Here is a 21,496-nt window from a genome sequence, read left to right on the forward strand (position 1 = left end):
GTTTATCTAGAGTAAGAGAGTATAAGCCTTGTTTGCGAGTTAGGATGCTGTTAAGAATTTTGATTGTGTATTTGTGTATGTCTTTATACATCGTTTACAAGTGTTACGTTCATTCGTTCATTTATTCATTCAGCCATCTAACATGTTTCGCAAATCCGATTATGAAGGGGACTGTCGTGGCAGTTCAACGAGTCAGCTCGTACACGAAAAGGCAGAAGGAGGAACTGGAAGCTACTTCCCTAACGTATAGTGAGAACCGAGAGCTTTTCTAGTCACACTGGCGGTCCTGCGAATTACTTCTAGCTTACTTTAACTATAAGTGATACAAGGAAAACTAAACTTCGAAAAAGCACGCTACTCTTTACTCTGTGGTGCTCTGCTTCTGTTGTTATGTAATAGTTAAAACAAAGCATTTATATAACTCTACGCAGAATAACGTCGGCTGCCTATGTGCAGGAAAGCCAAAGTCTCTCCAACGCATGTATTAGGCATACGACGAACTTCCACCACTGACTGTCTATGCTCCTGGCTTTTATCATAGCTCATACACCATACACATTCACAATAAGCACTAAGATACTCTTAGAACATTTGTGTATTCTATAATACCGCCAGTCTGAATGTAATTTGCAATTTATACCTCTACGATTACACACTATACACATAGTTCGCAAACCAGTCTGCTATGCACGGCAGAGTGTACTTGGCATTGCATCTCATGTTAGCGTTTCTTTCCGTTCCAGTGACTGGAACAACGACTGCTTACGTGCCTCTTTGCGTGCTGTAAATTAGCCTGACTCTGTCTTCCTGTAGGCAGCAATATGTATGGCGCTCTGGAAGCCTCATTTAACAGCGGCTCTTGAAATGTGGCGAGTCGACTTTTGCAGAATGTTTGGCGTCTGCCTCGTAGAGTCCGCCGGTTGCAGTTTCTCACCGAATCTACCATGCTCTCCTGTTTGTGAAACAGTGACCACTCGTGAGGTCATTCTCTGTAAGAGTCCACTATGCCCCGTCTGTCTTACCAGATAAGCGTGGCACACAGCTGGACTCTGCTCCAGAGCGAAAAGTGCGAGTAACTTGTAGCAGTCCGACTGCATTTTCGCATCCTACCAGTGAAGCCAGATCTGACACGCGTTACCTACAACACGGCGTTCCTGTGACCGTGCCACTTCAGATCCCGACAAACTGTTACATGTAGGAGTTTGTATGAGTTGGAGAATCGTAATTGTCGATCACCGATTTCAACGTCATGGGACACTACGGTGTTTTTTTTTTCGATTTGTGAAAATTTTTGCGTATCTAGCCTTTTAAAGCAATTTGTCAGTCTTACATCCACATCATACTCTGACAGCCACATAACGGTATGTGGTGGGGGGTACTTCAGTTGCCACAAAGTCATTCTCCCCCCCCCCCAAATCTCTTCTATTCCGTCTATTCCACTCGCGGAAGGTGGGGGGGAGGGGAGGGGGGGGGGAGGATGGTTGCCAGTAGGCCTCTGTATCAGCTCCAACTTTTGAATTTTCCTCCGTGGTCGTTTCGCGAGATGTGAGTAGGAGGAAGTAATATGATACGATATGGCAGTGGCTGTGTTGTTAAGAAGTACGAAGCGATGTTCCTTCTGACACTGAACCACTTCCTTGCGATACTCCGGAAATAACAGTTACATTTGTCAATTTTGTTCCGTTAAAAGCAAAGTATCGAAAATCTGGTCGGATACTCGCTAACGTGTTAGTTTGTTCACTAAACGGCAGTGCGGGACGGCGTCAGATGCCTTCCTGAAGTCAAGCCGGCCGCGGTGGCTGAGTGGTTCTAGGCGCTTCAGTCCGGAACCGCGCGACTGCTACGGTCACAGGTTCGAATCCTGCCTCGGGCATGGATGTGTGTGATGTCCTTAAGTTAGTTAGGTTTAACTTGTTCTAAGTTCTAGGGGACTGATGACTTCAGATGTTAAGTCCCATAGTGCTCAGAGCCTTCCTGAAGTCAACCTGAGAAGCGTCGTCTACAGCGCTGTGGATTTCATGGAGGAACAAAGCGAGCTGAGTTTCGCAAGACCTCTGCCTGCGAAATGCATGTTGGTTTTTTTGGTTTTTATAGGGGAGGTTTTCGCTCTCCAAGGACGTCGTAATGCATGAGCGTAAAACGTGTTGCATAATTCCACAAGAGACTGAAGTCAACATAAAGGCCTGTAATTGTGTACATCCGTTCTACGATCCTTCTCAAAAACGAGAATTATCTGCGCTTTTTTCCAGTCGCTAGGCAACTTTCGGTGCTCCATCGATCTACTATAAACTGCTTGTACAAGGGGAGCAAGTTCTTCCGCATAATCTTTGTGCAACAGAATGATACAGATGCCTCGTACGGTCCCGATGCCTGATCACTAATAAGCGATTGTAGTTGCTTTTGTATTCCGCGATCCGTTATCTCAGTATGTGCCATTTCGGCGTCTTTACGACGACTGAAAGGAGGGGCCGTGTTGCGACCTTTCGTAGTGCCATGATTTCGTAAGAGGGAATTCAGTACTTGGCCTTCGCTGTCTGTTATGTTCTGTTTCGGTGCCAGTATGCTCACTGAGTGAATGAGTAGAGGATTTCTAATCGCTTACTAATTCTAAAAAAGACCGAAACCTGTTCCAGGTTTTTCTCAGAGTTGTTGGCAAAATTTCGCTTAAAAACTTGTTGAACACCTTCTGATTGTTCACCTTGCGCTCATCTTTGCGATAACTGAATCAACATTTCTGCAACTTTTTCATCAGACATTTCATCAGTATAGCTAACTGCATCATCTGCTAGACACCTGAGGTTCACACCGTTATTGTCTGGAAGGTCGTTAATATGCGGCAGGAACGGCGATGGCCTCGACACACTTTGTTAGATCACACTTGAAGTCACATCCGTCAATGACTCAAATCCAACAAAACGTGTTGCTTCCTCCATAACAACAAATCTTGAATCCAGTCACAAAATTCACTTCATACGCTCGTAGTTTTGTCAACAAATGTCAGTGTGGTGCCGAGTGAAATCCTTTTGGTAAGTCAAGAAATACTAGTTGAGTTGCATTTTTGGTAAGGGATGTACGTTAAAACTGTAGCAGACAAGTTCTTCTCGAGATTATCTGCAGCTGTATTGATATTTGAAATCATTCACACTTATTCTTCAGTCTCAGATGCGCACTTTTAATTACGTGGCATGTTTCGATCAGTCTCGATCATCTTCAGATAGAAGTAGTAGCGTCAGCAACTCGTCTCGTCTATTCAGAACGTCTTATCAGAAAAATAACACTACTTAAATCTGAAGATGATCGAGGGTGATCGAAACACGTCACATACTTCACAATATGAATCTAACACTGAAGAATAAATGAGAGTTCCTATTTAGAAGTTTGTTAAATACGGGGATAATGTAGACCTCGGGATACGGTCCATGTCTGTCTGTCTGTCCTCACAACCGAGATTTGGACCTATGCACTACCACGTTAGAGAAACGGCACTGTCCTACCTGCAAGACAGGGTCGCTCCACGTAGAGCCGAAACCGTAGTAGACGCACAGCAGCAGCAGTAGCGCGCCGGCGGCGAGCACCCAACGGGACGGCAGCCGGAGGCGGCGCTGCGCCTGGGGGCGGTGGTGGGGGCGGAGGTCGCGCTGCGGCCCGCCGGGCTCCATGGCGGCGACTGCGCGGCCAGCTCGCCCTGCCTCCGTATCACCTGCCGCCCCTTATCGCCACCTGGTGCTCCTTATCACCTGCTGCCCGCTTATCATCCGCTTCGGGTACACCTGCGGCATCGCGACGGGACCACAGCTGTATTCAGGCTATGACGCGTCATACAGGACGGAGGGCGCACGGCGTTTGTCCCTGACCGCGTCCAGCCGCAGACGGCTTCGCAGAGCGGCACCCTCACGCAGTCCTGACCGCCATTCACGTGTAGCCTTGGCAGCCAATACTGCGCGACCGAGAAAGCCACAATATTATTGCGCAACACTTACGCACTGCACGTGTCAGTTTGTACTCTGCTTCGTAGCGCACATGGCGGCGATCGCTGATACAGAACTCACAATGAAGCTGCAATTTTGACGTGATGCAAAAATAAAAGTAAGAGGAAGCGGCGACGAGCTGCACAGGCGTTCTAAACACAGTCATATACCGGGTGATCAAAAAGTCAGCATAAATTTGAAAACTGAATAAATGACGGAGTAATGTAGATAGAGAAGTACAAATTGACACATATGCCTGGAATGACAGGGGTTTTATTAGAACCAAAAAAATACAAAAGTTCAAAAAAGTCCGACAGCAATAATTAGCATAACAAAGTAAGACAAAGCAAAAATGATGTTCTTTACTGGAAATGCTCAATATGTCCACCACCATTCCTCAACAATAGCTGTAGTCGAGGAATAATGTTGTGAACAGCACTTTAAAGCATGTCCGGAGTTATTGTGAGGCACTGGCGTCGGATGCTGTCTTTCAGCATCCCTAGAGATGTCGGTCGATCACGATACACTTGCGACTTCAGGTAACCCCAAAGCCAATAATCACACAGACTGAGGTCTGGGGACCTGGGAGGCCAAGTATGACGAAAGGTCCGCAGCTCGTGGTCGTGCGGTAGCGTTCTCGCTTCCCACGCCAGGGTTCCCGGGTTCGATTCCCGGCGGGGTCAGGGATTTTCTCTGCCTCGTGATGACTGGGTGTTGTGTGCTGTCCTTAGGTTAGTTAGGTTTAAGTAGTTCTAAGTTCTAGGGGACTGATGACCATAGATGTTAAGTCCCATAGTGCTCAGTGCCATTTGAACCATTTGAACCATGACGAAAGTGGCGGCTGAGCACACGATCATCACCAAACGACGCGGGCGAGAGATCTTTCACGCGTCTAGCAATATGGGGTGGAGAGCCATCCTGCATAAACATCGTATGTTCCAGCAGGTGTTTATCAGCCAGGCTGGGAATGATACGATTCTGTAACATATCGGCGTACCTCTCACCCGTCACGGTATCAATTACAAAACCAGAATCACCCATTTCCTCGAAGAAAAAAGGCCCGATAACGGTAGATGTGGTAAGTCCAACCTGTGACTTTTTCGTCGTGCAATTGAGTTTCCACGACAGTTCTAGGATTTTCGGTAGCCCAAATTCTGCAGTTGTGGGCGTTGACAGACCCTCGGAACGGTAAATGAGCTTCGTCGGTCCACAACATGTTACTCAACCAATTGTCATCTTCCGCCATCTTTTGAAACGCCCACACCGCAAATGCCCTCCACTTCACTAAATCGCCAGATAACACTTCATGATGCCGATGGAGTTTGTACGGATAGCATCGGAGGGTACGCCTAAATGCCAACCAAACAGTAGTGTATGGAACGCCGGTGCGACGTTCGACAGCACGAGCGCTGACTTCCCCGTGCACAGACGAACCCGCTACAGTCTCCATTTCTTCCTGAACTGTCTCAGCAGCATTACGCCTTGTGCTCGGTCGGCCACTACGGGGTATATCGTCTAAACAACCCGTGGCTTCGAACTTCGAAATCATTCTCGCCACAGCTGCATATGTCAACGGATCTTCACCCGATCGAATGTCCTTCCTATGGCGATAGGATCGTAACGCTGAACTGGCACATTCCCCATTCTGATAATACAGCTTCACTAAAAGCGCCTTTTCAGGTAACGTCAACTTGCTGCGACTGCTGGCGTATTGATTATCTCTCTCATTACAGCTCCTTTTATACACGATTGTCATGCGCAGTCACCGACGTTTTGCTGTCCAGCGCCATCTGTCGGACATTTTGTGAGCTTTGTTTTTTTTTTTTGTTTTTTTTTTTTGTTCTAATAAAACCCCATGTCATTCCAAGCATGTGTAGCAATTTTAACCTCTCTATCTACATTATTCCGTGGTTTATTAAGCTTCCAAATTGATACTGACTTTTTGATCACCCGGTGTTTACATCTACAGCTACATCCCTCTGCAAGGCACTTTATTGTGAATAGCAGAATAATCACGTAGATGTAGATGTACATCTACAGACGTTGTAAATGATACTTAAGTGCCTGGCAGAGGGTCTATCAAACTACCTTCACTCTATAATTTTCTATTATTCCTCTTTTCAACAGCTAGCGGAAAAAGCGAGCAACTATATACCTGGTACAGAAGTATGAAATCGTAATTAGGTTGCAATAACTATACGTCTGTAGTCTGAAACTGATAAACAATATTTTATTCAAAATAATGTCCCTCACTGTTTATACATTTCTCCAACCTCTCTGGTAGGACCGAGCGGATGGCGCAGTGGTTAGCGCACCGGATTCGCATTCGGGAGAACGGCGGTTCAATTCCGCATCCAGCCATCCTGATTTAGGTATTCCGTGATTTCTCTACATCGCTCTAGGCAAATGCCGGGATGGTTCCCTTGAAAGAGCACTGCCTACTTCCTTACCCGTCCTTCCCTAATCCGATGAGACCGATGACCTCGCTGTTTGGTCTCTTTCCCCAAACAACTGAACCCCAAACCTCTCTGGTAGGCTATGAATTCCAAGCAAAGAAAAAAGTTCTTCTTTTGAAGCGAAGCAGTCAGTGAGCCAGTTTCGTACATTTTCATAATAACTGAAGCCTTTTCAGCCGTAGTGTGTCCCAGTGATGCAAATAGATGACAATCGGACGGAGACAAGTCTGCAGAAAAAGCTGCACGCTCAAGTATTTTCCAACTCAACGCCTCGATCTTTTCCCTGACCAGTTTTGTTGTTTATGATGGGGTGTTATCGTGGAGCAATATGACTTGGTGTTCCCTTTTTCCATATTCCCGTCGTTTTTCACGTAATGCTCGGTTTAAATCGAACATTTGCTGTTGGTAGGCTTCCGTGTTAACGCTTTCACCAGGTTTTAGCAGTTCGTTATAGATGATACCCTTATGATATCACCAAACACAGAGGATAGTCTTCTTTCCACAGCGATTTGGTCTTGCACTGGATGTCGATTGTTTGCCTGGATTCATCCATGATTAACAACGCTTACCATTCTCAAAATGTATTCATTTTTCGTCACCTGTCACTACACGATGGAGAAACGACTTAATTTTGTATCTGGAGAGCAGCATTTCACAAGTGGTCTTTCGATTTGATTGATGTCTTTCATTCAGTTCATGCCGAATCCATTTTCCCACTTTCTGAACCTTTGCCATACCTTTCAACCGAAGAGAAACTGCTTTCTGCGTCACATTCAGTCATTCCACTTGTTCCTGTAGAGTTTGAGTATCATCTTCATCCAATAAGCCCTGCAATTGATTGTCTTCGAACTTATTCAGTGGTTTCCCGCACCCGTCGTTTCTCACGTCAAAATCGACACTTTTGAATTTTTTGAACCACTCGAAACACTGTGTTTTCCCAAGAGCATGTGTGCCGAAAGCTTCGACAAGCATTCGTTGCGATTCTGCAGCATTTTTCTTCAAATGAAAACAGAAAACCAATGCTGTTCGGAAATTGTAGTTCGTAGGCATAAAATTCGACATTTTTACGTCTTTGAAACAGATACCGATGTATGAAACTTGTGTTACTGGCGCTGCAGACGCGGTCTCACGGGCCTTACACTGATTGCTACAACCATCTATAGGGAAATTCCGGTTTGATATTTCTACACCCGGTACTTCCTTGCGACGTCTGATTTTCCTCATACTATTTTGATGATCGTTTCTTCCTATGTAGGGCGTCGTCCACAAAATGTTATCGCATTCGGAGGAGAACGCTGGTGACTGAAATTTCGTGAGCAGATACCACTTTTTTATGTCCACCCTAAATCCTGTATCATGTCCGTGACACTCTCATCTCTATTTCCAGATAATGCAACACATGCTGCCCTTCTTCGAACTTTGTCAGTGTACTCCGTCAATCCTGTCTGGTATGGATCCCACACCCCGCAGCAGTATTGCAAAAGAGGACGGACAAGCGTAGTGTAGGCAGCTAGTTTCCTAGATCTGTGGAACCTGCTAAGTGTTCTGCCAATACAACACAGTCTTAAACGACACAGCATCTTCTGGAAACCACGTAATAAAACTGCTCAGATTGTCTTCTAAATATTTTATAAAGAACTACAGAGGGCCTATGACGCTACTTTGGAGAAACCAGAAATCGCTTCTGTTTTACTCGATGACTTTCCGTTAGTTACTGCGAACTGTGACCTTTCTGACAGCAAATCACGAATCCAGTCGTACAACTGAGACGATATTCCATAAGCTCGAAATCTGATTACAAGCCGCTAATGAGGTAATGTGTCAAAAGCCTTCTGTACATCTAGAAACATGGAATTAATTTGAAATCCCTTGCCGAGGGCACTTAACATTTCATGTGATTAAAGAGCTAGTCGTGTTTCACAAGAACGGTGTTTTATAATTCCGTGTAGACTATGTCTGAAACATACTAAGAGAACTGGTAGGAGAGCCAGATGGCTATCAGAATCTTTTAAATCTTAAAGAGAAATCCTCCAACGAATTGACCAACGTCGTTACACGTTATGCACACAGAAATGCACATTGTTCACGTGCTCGTTCCATTCCACTTTACAGAATGCTGTAAGGGATATGCAGGGAGTGCTGTTATACCCATTTCCACAATACATTATTCCAGCTTCTGAAACTAATACATAAGGAGTTGCTATGACGTTTGTGCCGAAGATATCTGCAGCTAATTACCAAATACGAAATCAAACTACTCCCCTTAATGGACCTCTACAGACGATTGCTAATCATCTCTACCAGATGATAAATTTTCATCTGTTTTCTCTGGCGCGTTCATACTCGTATGGCGTATCAGTTGTTTACTCGTCCATAAATTGTGAAGTCTTGGCAAGAACTGCTGTATGTTGCACAAGCTCATCCTTAAATTTTATAATATATTGCACAGTATACTGAGCGAGTATAGATATTTTTGAAGGTAAAAAGTCTTCATCAGCACACAGGGTGAAGAAAAACTGTCACATTTGGCTGTTGGTATGTCGGTTTGGCTGTCTTCCAAATCCAAGACAGATATGTATCTAGCAAAACAGTGGCCTGCCAATAGGTTTGACAGAAATGCGATTTAAAAAAAAAACGAGGTTCTGGTAACACTGTAACAGCATGCAGCGTGTAGAAGAACAGGTAGCATGAACTCTGAACTGTGTCACACATGTCCCATCACGTCAGTGAGAAAATTGGAAATTTGTGCTAGGATCTGGGACCAAACTGCTGAGGTCATCGGTCTCTAAGCTTACACGCTACGTAATTTAACTTAAAGTAACTCACGCTAATGACAACATACACACACCCATGCCCGAGAGAGGACTCGAACCTCAGACGGGGGCAGCCGCACGGATCGTTACAAGGCGCCCCAGACCGCTCGGCTACCCCGCGCGGCCTCGTCTGTCTGACGAGACAATGACTTATAGAATGTATATGCAGTCTCGTTGATCTTCGAATAGTATTCGCAAAAAATGTCTTTTTTTCTTTTTTTTTGTATCCAGTTATCCAGTTTACACCTCCACAGTGCGAAATCATGTGTATTTCTTTCTGTTACTGTTATCTTTATATAAACATTAAGACATAACATGAGCATCTTACAGACGTAAACGACCGCTTTGTCTCGTCAGTAACAAGGATAAAGTCAATAGAAAGTAATAGTCGATACAGTAACATCGTCTCTCTGTAATGAAGTACAAATCCCACAAGGGATGGGCTACACTATATTGCACGTCAAGGTACACAGAATAATTCCATTCTGTACGTTTGACGTCCAGGCTTATCTTCACAGAGCCGGTGCGTACACGTACGAAGAACGTTCGCTTTAGAGAAGATGTTCAAAGCGACCATCTTGCATTTGTAAACACCTCGCCACTCGCTGGATCATAATCTCCTGAAGCCTATGCAACTCGCCTGCATTTATTATTGCCGAATAGGCACGTACACGAGCTATTAGGTCTCGTATACCCATGGCTGGGGTACTATAAACTTGTTCCTTTGAACTGCTACCACAAATAAAAATCTAGTGGATTAAGGTCCGGGGAACGTCGAGACCAGAGCACTGGATCTCAAAGACCAGCCCCCCCCCCCCCCCTGGAAACGCTTCAGTTAAATAGTTACGCACATTCATTCATAAGTGTGGCGCTGCACCATCTTGCTGAAGCCATAGCTGTCGCCTAACACGAAGTGGAACGTTTTATGGGACTTAACATCTGAGGTCATCAGTCCCCTAGAACTTAGAACTACTTAAACCTAACTAACGTAAGGACATCACACACATCCATGCCCGAGGCAGGATTCGAAGCCGCGACCGCAGCGGTCGCGCGGTTCCAGACTGAACCGCCTAGGACCGCCCGGCCACACCGGCCAGCGGGGCGGGGAGGGGGGTAGGGTGGAGGTGATGGTGGGGGGATTCAGCTTCTCCAGCAATAGGTAAGGGTCCTAAAGCATTCCTCCCAAGATTCTAGCCCACAGGTTCAAGCCAAAGCGTGCCTGAAAGCTACGTTCAGTGGTGACATACGGGTTGTATTCCGACCAATAATGGCCGTCGTGGAGGTTGAAAATGCCCTCACGAGTGACGGTAGACTCGTCAGTCCATATCACGTCATTTATAAAATGTTTGTGGTCTTCCATTTCGTGCAAAAGCCGTTCACAAAACTATAGTCCTCGAATCCTGTTTTCTGGTCACTGATATTGAGTAGAAGTGCAATGCTATAGCTGCAATTCTTCACTCTACAAGACTTCAACAAATCTGGAACTCCCTTGCAATGTCACGGATACTTTACCGAGGTGACTGGTGAACGGTTTCTAGAATTGCGTGCTCTGTTTGTGGGATATGTCTCGTCCTTGGACGACCTCTGTCCATTACTTGTGGACGAAGATTACGTTTCGCGAAGGTGTTTCTCCAGGCGACGAAAATTATTCTTATAAGGATGTCGCCTTTGGGGGTTCCATGTAGCATACACACGAGCAGCAGCGACGGCGGCTTGGTTACCGGATGCACTCAGCGCAAAAAGTCTATCGACGTATTAATCGTTTGTGTAGTCCATGGGGAAGCCGACCTATACTCTAAAGTTGACAGTGCTAGTTATGGCGGTGAACTGCATGGTTACTAGACACATCGAAGCAGTTTAATCGATCCCACTGTCATGTGATAGGCTATTGTCATGTGATCAAATGATGTCCTACTTATAAACGACGAAAACCAAGGAACGGACATCTGAAAATGAAGAGGGGAACTGACGATGATTCGAACCACAGCTGCCGGGTAGATGGTAGCCTGTCTGAGCAGTCTAATCAGTGAGCTGCGACGGCTGGTGCGGCGTTGCGGGCTGAGGCAGGCTTCTCTGTAAATTCCGACCCGGTGGAGGCTGTGAGAGTGTTGCCAGATCCTCGTTCTCATACTCGTGTTTTCAAAATGCATCCGATCTGATTTTTCAAAATAAACTTTCGTCTTGATTCTGTATGAGGAATCGAATGTCGACTTCCAAGTGCGGTGTCTTTTGTTCGACCTTTACTGCGCAAACCGTGAATACAGTTCTCAGGCCGTCTATAGTATTGTACAATACTGGCTATTGTGCAATAAATACTGAGCATCAAAGGATCACTTTAAACCTAGTCTTGTGCTTGAGAACTACTCACGTCACACCTAGAGAAAACTCGGGAACAGCTCGTGCCGGCTTATACTCATTTCGTTGGCTCTGACTTCATCGCGTGTGCTAACGTTATTGACCTCACTACATCCGCACCCCTTTCTCTCCTATCTATAGTCGCCTTGTTCCCGTGACGTACTTTACCAGTTTTTACTAATAAAAATAGTTCCCGAATGTCCAGGTGTTTTGTAAGGCCACGGATAAATCTGGAAGAACATCTTTATGTTTAGTATTTTAGCATTTGAAAGCGAACAAACAAGTCAGCGGCTGAGGATAGATGATTAGATGTGCTACGCCTCTGAGGTGATATGTCTAAGATTAACACATCTGATAGTAAAATTAAAACAATTTGGATATTGTTAAAGGGGAAAAAGGGCAACAAAGAGCACAGAAAGACTGCATTTCTATCAAACTAAGTCAAAAGAACTCGGAAGTAGAAAACATTTTTAATAATCATTTTTAAATTTTTGCAGAGAAAACAGGATAAAGCTATTCATTAGAAATTGCAAGGCAGTATATGGAGAAGGGAATACGTATGCAGTTTGATAAAACTGAAATTCAACCTACCTCTCCTGCTGAAATTAGGAAAATAATAAATTCACTCAAAAGTAAATGCTCACTTGGAATTAATGGCACCTGCAGCAGAGTTCTGAAAGCTTGGTTCCAACAGATAAATAGGATTCTCAGTCACATATGTAGTAATTCACTGAAACAGGGCATTTTTGCAGATATACTGAAATACGCTATTGTTAAACCATTGCATAACAAACCAGATAGGTCTGATGCTAACAACTACCGCCCAATCTCACTTCTGACAGTTTTATACAAAATTCTTGAAAACGTAATGTATTCAAGAGTAGCATCACATATTTGTAAAAATGAAGTACTAACATAATGTCACTTTGGTTTTCAGAAAGACTTTTCAACATAAAATATTGTATATGCTTTCACTGATCAAATATTAAATGCATTGAGTAATTGAACATCACCCACTCGGATATTCTGTTTTCTCTCAAAGGCTTTCGCTTGTGTGAATGATGAAATTCTTCTACATAAGCTGAAATATTGTGGTATGAGTGGGGCAGTGCACAAATGGCTTAATTCATATGTAATACAGAAGGTTGAAATTAATAATACAGCTACTCTGCAAAAATCAGCAGAGTCCTCTAACTGGGGAGGTATCAAAAATAGTGTCCTACAGGGTACCGCCTTGGGCCCCTTATCGTCCTATATTCATGAAGATGAGATGTTAGCTCTTTTAGATGATGATAAAATTATAGTAATCACATACAACAAGCAAGAATCAGCTGAGGAAGTTGTAAAAAATGTCTTTAAAAAAATTATGAAATGGCTCTCTGCAAATGGACCCTCGCTAAATTTTGAGAAAATACAGTGTATACTCTTACTATTCTGTACAGTAAATGGCATAACAACATTGATAAATATAGACTATGAACAGAAGTCTGTTGCTAAGGCAGAATATTAGAAATTTTTGGGTGTGTGCATTGATGAGTAACTGAATTGGAAGAAACACATCGATCATCAGCTGAAACGTTTAGGTTCAGCTACTTACGCTACTAGGTTTATTGCAAATTTTAATGATAATCATATCAGTTAATTAACCTACTATGCCTAATTTTATTCACTGTTTTCACACTCCATCATATTTTGGGGTAATTCACCATTAAGAGAAAAATTATTCATTGCACAAAAGCGTGTAATCAGAATAATAGCTGGAGCCCACCAAAGATCAACTTGCAGACATTTATTTAAGTCACTCGAGACATTCACAGTACCTTCGCAATACATATAATCACTTAGGAAGTTTTTTATTAATAACCCATCCCTATTCAAAAACAGCAGCAAAGTGCACAGCTACAACACTAGAAGAAAGAGCGATCTTCACTATTCTGGGTTAAATCTGACTTTGGCACAGAAAGGGGTGAATTATGGTGTCACAAAAATCTCTGGTCATTTGCCAAATAGCATTAGAAGTCTGACAGATAGTCAACCAATATTTAAAAAGTAATTTCTAAATGACGTTTCCTTCTACTAAATAGATGAAATTATAGATATGAATTGGTAACTTTAAGAAAAAATAATTAATTGATTATTTTGTCTAAAGAAAACTTATATTAAAGTGACATGTTACACACCATTACGAAATGTCGTATTCGTGATCTATGGAACAAGTATTAATGTATATATATGTGTATATATTTACGGAAGATGGACGCGGGGCCGCGCGGGATTAGCCGAGCGGTCTTAGGCGCTGCAGTCATGGACTGTGTGGCTGGTCCCGGCGGAGGTTCGAGTCCTCCCTCGGGCATGGGTGTGTGTGTTTGTCCTTAGGATAATTTATGTTAAGTCGTGTGTAAGCTTAGGGACTGATGACCTTAGCAGTTAAGTCCCATAAGATTTCACACACATTTGAACATTTTTGAACGCGGGAATACTACCCTAGAGCACGCTAATTCCTACACGTGCCACCTTCATGGTGGCGAGAGTGTTGTACTCAAGGCAGACAATTCAGTGCTTCTCCTTCCCCCCCCCCCCCCCCCACCACCCCCACCACTGTTCTACTCACGTGGTGACGTCACAGCCCGGCCGCGTCCTTCGTTTCGCCTGTGTGTCAGCAGACCAGCAGACGAGTGGTGCAGCGTGTGTTGGAATGTTTCCTCAAATCATAGCCTGTCCCCCATGCATTCGCTGTCTGATATGGAAGAGGCACCTACGTTTCATTAGTCAGCTGGCTCTCGGCGTTTTGTCGAGATTTACTGTCCTTGATCTTGCGCTATCGTTCAGGTTGCCATTTCGGTTATTACTGTGGCCATTATTCTCCTTTGATACGGGTTATTACTTTGACTACTTTGCCATTACGGTTCTTAAGACTTTCGTGAAGCAAGAATACTGAAAAACGCACGTTCAGTGACGACAGGGAGATTGTAAGCAATTCCGATGAAAAACCTCAGTGTTTAATATTTAAAAAAATACTTACCTCAAAATAAATATTGTAATCTTTGTCGACATTTCGCTTCGTTACGTAGCACATGGGCATTGCTTTCATGAAGAAGAATGTGTTTTAGTCAATAACTTACGGAAAGAGTATCCTAAACCGCAAAGTCTTTAAAAAATCAGCAATGCGTCAGACGGTTTACTCGTGAAAGAATATATAGTAAAAATGGAGCAAGCAATTAGTTATGACGATGCAGCTGAACACTTTGAAACAGCTGCTTTGTCACTCTGTAAAATGTTGAATTCTTGATATGGGACGTAGGACAAAAGAGAAACTTGACAATTTAATAGAAAACTGTCCGTATTGTTCTTTGTGTGTGAACGAGAGCAGTCTGCAAACAATGCTTAACTAGCTACTGGTTTTTATTCACTTAATAACGGACAACTTTTCTGTGGATGAGTTGTCACTCGCCTTCGTTCCATTGTTCAGGAGAAAAGGTTCGAATATTTTTCATGTAGTTAAGAAGCATGTTGACAAAACTGGTTATTTCAAGAAGCATTGTGCAATTTGTAATCGATTACACACTAGGTACAGTCGTTAGCGGAAATGACTTCATTGATCTTTAAGGAAATAAGGTATAAATTATTTAACCTGTCATTGCATTCTTCATCATGGAGCGCTATGTGGGTGGAGTGTCAGAACGCTGTCTGCAGTGAAATGCAACGACAATCACGAATTTAACACGCGGATGAAATAGAAAATCTAAACAGTTTTTAGAAGAAGTTGATGCGGAATATAATGACATACTTCATCATTCCGAAATACATTGTTTGAGTGCTGGAAAAACATTTAGCCCAATTTTCCCCCTCTGAGAAAAGAACTTCTATAGTATGTGAATAGAGAGGTGTAATTGAATACTACAGAATTTGAAAAGAAGCCAGAGGATTCACTTTCTTATCACAGTTAGCATTTATGAACAATTTTACAGGTAAATTAAACAATATGTGCTGATATTTTCAGGTAATTGAATGCTATATTTCTGATATGTTTGTGGATATTAACGGATTCTCGTGAAATATTATTTGTTTCAGCTGCAACTAAACATGGAAACTGTAGGGAGTAGGTAGGACTCACGCCCAACGATGACTGACAGCTCTACCTATGCGACGGGAAGGTAGGTTGTCAAATCTGAAAGTGTGCTAACTGGCCCTATTAACTAGCATGAATTAGACACCAATTGGACGTTAATTACAAATTAATGACTTCGAAATGAAACAAGAATCCCAATTATTGTTTTATTGCATTAAAGTGACACACCTCATCTGAAAAGTGATGCTAATTCTAAAGTAAAACCTTGGGACATCTGACGAAAGGGCCTGTGGTAAGGTTCTAATATTCGCTCATAAAAATGGAGCAATTCCGGGCGCGCAGTTGTAGGATGATTGTTGTGACGTTAGTATAAAAGACAGATATGCGTTGCATCTGTGGCTGGAGTTGTAAGCAAATTGGTCATTCGAATTTGGAAGCAAGTCTTCAGACTGAAGCTTCAGGTTGTTTTAATTATATAAAAATGACTTCACTGTACCTACGGAACATCTCTCTGTCGCATCTAGAACTCACCATATCAACAGCTAGCCAGAGACTGAAGCGGCTGCAGAATCAGCGCTGTGGCTAAGTTCGACTCAGCCCGAAAATTTCCAGAATCTCGCAGCTCATCTGCTCGGAGGTGAGCCCTGGTGATAGATGCAGCCAGAAAAAGAGATGGCTCTTGGTGGTGAACAAATCGAACTGTCCAAAGACGAGAACAGATTCAATTTGTAACGACTACTTCTTAAAAGGAAAACCCATATGACTGCGTTCTCCGTTCTTCACTCTGTTAGGGTTTGCTGTGCTAAGGATATTCAGAGCACCGACCAGCAAAAGACTGCGTGTGACATGACGCTGGTCCCCTTCCTCGAGTCTGTCTTCAGGTGGTTCACCAGTAACGCGCTTCCTACCATTTACTGCTGAAAAAAAGCATCTGAATTTCTTCGTATCTCTTTGCGTGGCCAATGAAGTGGGACCTCGGCGGCAGAGTCGGATTTCTCTATCTAACTTATACTCCATTTACATTAGCCAATCCTGGCTGATCTCATATTGTGTAAGCATTTCGTTTTTGTAAACCTAACTCGTGGTGGCATCCCACGCTTAAAAAGAGGTCCCAGACTGCGAGCTCTCACTCCATTCTAGATGTTATCTGTTCTGTCCAGTGCATTACAAAGAAACACGGCTTTCTGCTTTTGTTCACGATAGTGTGTTTCTTAGACTTCGATAAAAACAGTGTGAGCGTGTGGGTGCTATTCTGTGATTCTGCGCAACGGCTTAATCTGAGATGTACCCTTTACCCTGTGGCTCCTGCAAGATGCAATTTGCACCCCCACACTACTACAGAAGTCAGACAGACGCTCCTAACGTTCTAAAGAGAAACGCCTGAAAAACTTTCAGCAATAAATATCTTCTGGAGTCATCCGATGTAGGGAAATGACACAAAAATTCACAAAATTTCTTACGTAACTAGTGGGATACTTGGGTACTGGAGTAGTGCTAGGTAGTGTAAGAAAAACATGAAACTAACGAAAATTATTATTTATTTTACAAAGATTCTGAGAAATCACGATGGCACTTTTAGTTATGAATTGAATAAGTTAGATCCTGGTTCTTTACGGAATGTGAAGTTATCTCTAAAGGATAGGATTCGCTAATGAAATTTCTATACAAAGTTTAAGATTGTTATTGACTTGGCAGAATGGCTGAGAGCCGCACCTACTCAACTTGAATAATTATCCGTTAGAATGTTGCTAGGTACGGTCGAGGCTGTCGCGTGTGAAATGCAGTGAAATGTACTGTTGTGGAGGAAATATGGGGCTTGCATGAGCTGTAGCGCACAATACCATAAGCTGCGATGACTGCGGTCTGCGCCGCTCACTGCTGACAAATAAGATAACTCTCGTTCTATCTGGATTGACCTTCGCCATTCAAACTCTCCCTACGCCTTGATGAAGTCAAGGACTCCTATTCGCCCCTAGTTTAACTATTGGCGTGGTACACCAGTCAGATAACCAGTCCACCACGATGCCACTCAAAATTCGCTCATAGGCGTTTAACTATAACTCTGTCCATTCACACCACACAATAAGTGTGGCAGCCAATTCAGTGAACAACGCTTAATCGCAAGGACTCAATATAGAGCCGCACTTCGATTTAGTCTCGACAGGGGTGCTCTCCCAGTGAAGTACTGAGGAGAGACTTGTTCCTCGCTCTTTGAGTACACGTACGAGCACGCACACTCTCGTTACGTGTTCTCGCTCCAAGAGCGACAACAGAACGGCCCCTCTCCATGCCAGACGGGAAGGGGTATATCTTTCGGTCTCTTCCATTATTCCTTCAGTTCAAGGCATCAGAAATATTGTCTGCCAATCAGCGTTGCACTTCTAAAACGTGAGAATGATGTTTCGTTTAAGGCGACCAATCCGGAAATCTGTAGTATCGGCGTTTGGCTTTTGTTGTCTCCCTGTTAAAATCTCTGAAACTGCGTGCTATGGTGTAAAGAATGCATAGGCTGGGCGCTCCCACACAATGTAGCGGAATTTGATTTTAAGCCAAACACGGGGTCGTCCATTCACTCGGGCAAATGCTGTCTGCTCTACGGATGGACACCGGCCAATGTAGATGGGTTGGGGCCAGCCTCCTGGCGTGCAGTGGCCTCTCTCGAACTAAAAGCTTTTGTGACCGTCGTGTCTTGAATGTGTGTGTGTACGCCAGCCACGGTGCGCACTTGCGATTTATTAGTTATTTGCATATCGCTTAGACGAATTCATACAACATTGACTTTATCTGATCGAGTTTGGGTTTGAATGAAGCGTCTTGATGTGCGGAATATCATTGTGAGGGCGGAATATGTAATCAATGAAGGTCAGGAGATCACGACGTCTTACAACAGTATTTCGTCACTTTCCACCTTCGAGTCTTAAAACAGTCACTGCTGGATGCTTTACACCATGCGAGGTTGAATCTATGTTGCCCGTAGGGTGCCCGACATCCAGCTGCAGCAACTCAGAAATAGAGTATGGTCAAGTAAGCGACACTAACCTGTAGCCTGTTCAGCGCAGGCTTCTGAGAATTGGGTAAGGGTGGTCCATCTATCCGACTGTGGAGCCTCATTACTCACCTGAGCGTTGGCACCACATCCCAGTGTGCTTCCAAATGGCTTCACACTTATATTCACCATGCAAATACGAATAAAAACGTAAATTAAGATAGTTAACTACAGACAGTCACTGGCACTAATACACCTTTCAGTTCTGAGAGTTGATAAATTATTCAGATCTAATGGGTCTTTAGATTCTGATTTTATATTAGCTACATGACAGTTTTGGAAAATATAATGATTGTGTACCAGCAACCCCTTCCTTCTGTTTTCTGTATTAATGCCAATGCCATTGTGCTCAAAACTTTTTAAAGCACAAGCTGAAGAAATTCAGGGCTTACATGGCACTGGGATTACACACTCAGTTCTGACACTGTTTCGGATATTGTCAAGGTCACACACATTACATTTTATTGTTGAATTCCTAATTAATCTACTGAGCCACCACATGCTCAGTCTTTTATTTTGCTGGTGTGAACTTAACTTGTTCTTCATCGACATGACAGATCTATTACTGTACCTGCTTACACTCATCTGCTTTTCTGTAAAACTAGCATTACAAACCATTTCCTGCTAACACTCATTAAATCAAAAAGACTTTACAAACAGTGTGCAGTTATATTTCTTGATGAGTCACACACACAATTCATCCATTCCAACTTTTAAACATCAATTCGTTCTCATCCTTACTGCAAAAATTTTTTGGTTTTGACTTCATTTACAGTCTCATCAGTCATTTATAGCATAGCAGCATGAGAAAATACAAAAAATTTTGTATCAACCTATAACAAGATTGATAGTAAAAGATACTCAAAAGTAAATGAAAAATACCAACATAAAAAATTGAAATTTCAAACACATGGATGATACAAATTCCATATAAAGCTGAATATGTAGTAGAAGAACAAACTCACGTCGGTAATTATCAGTTTAAGCATATATACCTAATTAATATTTCTATATTCCAGATACACCTGTGTCACTGAGTATGAAATGAATTACAAGTCTGTTAACAAGACTTCAGTTGGTACGTTTAGTTGTTTAGCATAACATTATGATGGAGTTGAACATTTTCACAAATACGTTTTCCCTGAAAGATTACCATGGTATGGTGTTATCGTGCATTGCAGGCTCAAGACAGTTTATTAATTCAACATAATAACTTGTGTTCATCACCAGTCAAGAGTTTAGTGAATAGTTAATTGGTTAACATCTATGTATTATAAAAGTAGGAGTATGTGTGTGTGTACATTTGACATCTCCTGAACCACCAGACCAATTTCAACCAAACTTGATACTCATATCCATTAGTACCCGTCAGCAATCGGTGTGGGGCAAGAAATCACTTACCTACCTATCATAGTTGAGATAAGACATCTTAATGAAATGCATGAAAAAGTGCAACATCATGCAAGACTTTTAAATTCATTATATCTGTGCTACTAACTCTGTTCAAGATAAACGTCGTAGACAGAATCGAAATATGCTGTTAAATGTATGTACCACAGATGGTTCAGGAGGCATGACATCATAGAAACATGAATAACTGTCACATTGTGCATGACATTTAAATTTATTACTTGTTACTAGTTCTGTTTACAACATACTTTTTAGACAGTGTCCATGTATTCCACTGGATGTACCTTCAAAATTATGTTGTTGTATGACGCGTAGATCAGGCGATTTGATATCATAAAGACTGAGATGCTTGTAGGACGGCCACATCATGCAAGACATTTAAATTAATTACTCCTTTGCTACTAACTCTATTCACAACATATTTAGCAGACAATATTCACATACGCCACTGACCATATCTACATAGATATATAATTATTCGACGCAAAATTCAAGGGGCATGATATGACAAACACTGAGATGTGTGAAAAAATTCTGCACCATGCATTAAGTTTTAATACATTTATTCTTTGTTACTAAGTCACTACTGCAGCCAGGTAAACTTAAGGAAATCCCTGACATGTGGCAGTGCTATTGACACCTATCGACTACCAAGTGCAAATGGTTGTAGGCGAAAACAATAACCATCTATACAGCTATGTAGACTTTTACAGAATCATATTGAAAAAACTAACTAGAAAAATTGTTTATAGTCAAGTTCTTAGGTAAATAAACATGTGTATTTAGCATGCTATGTCTATTAATTCGAATAGTGTATTTATGCATCTGTACAGTATGCATGCTTCTTTGCGTGACTGTTTCATAATTTCAAAGGTGTTTTCAAAAATGATTTTTTGATGTTACACTATCCCCACAGCTCTTTTTCTGGTTTTCTTTCTAATAGAAAATTGGCGGGATAACTCCCACATAATGCTGGATGGGTTGACTAGTAAACTATATGCAGGACAAGTAGAACAAAGCATGAGGCATCCCACACTGCATGCAGCTGCTGTGTTATTGTGGAGAACATGGTGCTCTGGCGAACACTTGCATAATGGAAAGGATATTAAAAACATAATAAATGAATGAAAGACATTGATATAGGTGCTTAGCTTACATGGATGATAGGTGCAGTACACTTCTATCATTTCAGATAATGTTTGATGAAATTAAATGAGTTTAGGTTCATTGCAAAATTAGTCACCATAGGTTATTAACATTTGTAGTTTTTGCGATATTGAAAATATTGTTGTTTTATTGAATGCATATCATATTTCTGAGACCGAAGACGTATTCAGGTTTCCACTACTGTGAAACAGTGATTTATTACTGAATTTGTA

The 21,496-nt window shown here is 42.5% G+C and overlaps 1 protein-coding gene across 5 annotated transcripts in view; it reads right to left on the bottom strand.

Moving 5' to 3' along the window:
• The window catches only part of LOC126236071 (exostosin-3-like), a 310,079-nt gene extending 306,314 nt beyond the window's left edge, over positions 1-3,765 (bottom strand). Inside the window, exon 1 of one of the 5 annotated variants that reach the window (XR_007544868.1) lies at positions 3,495-3,762. Coding sequence is in view for 4 of the 5 variants with exons in the window: in XM_049945127.1 (XP_049801084.1) it covers positions 3,495-3,659 (165 nt within the window). In the remaining variant the exon portion in view is untranslated. Of the gene's footprint in view, positions 1-3,494 lie in introns of all 5 variants that reach the window. The other 4 variants (XM_049945127.1, XM_049945126.1, XM_049945128.1 and 1 more) reach the window with 4 other exon arrangements.
• Between the last annotated feature and the right edge of the window lie 17,731 nt (positions 3,766-21,496).

Source organism: Schistocerca nitens, chromosome 2 (assembly GCF_023898315.1).
Source record: "Schistocerca nitens isolate TAMUIC-IGC-003100 chromosome 2, iqSchNite1.1, whole genome shotgun sequence".
Classification (NCBI taxonomy): domain Eukaryota; kingdom Metazoa; phylum Arthropoda; class Insecta; order Orthoptera; family Acrididae; genus Schistocerca; species Schistocerca nitens.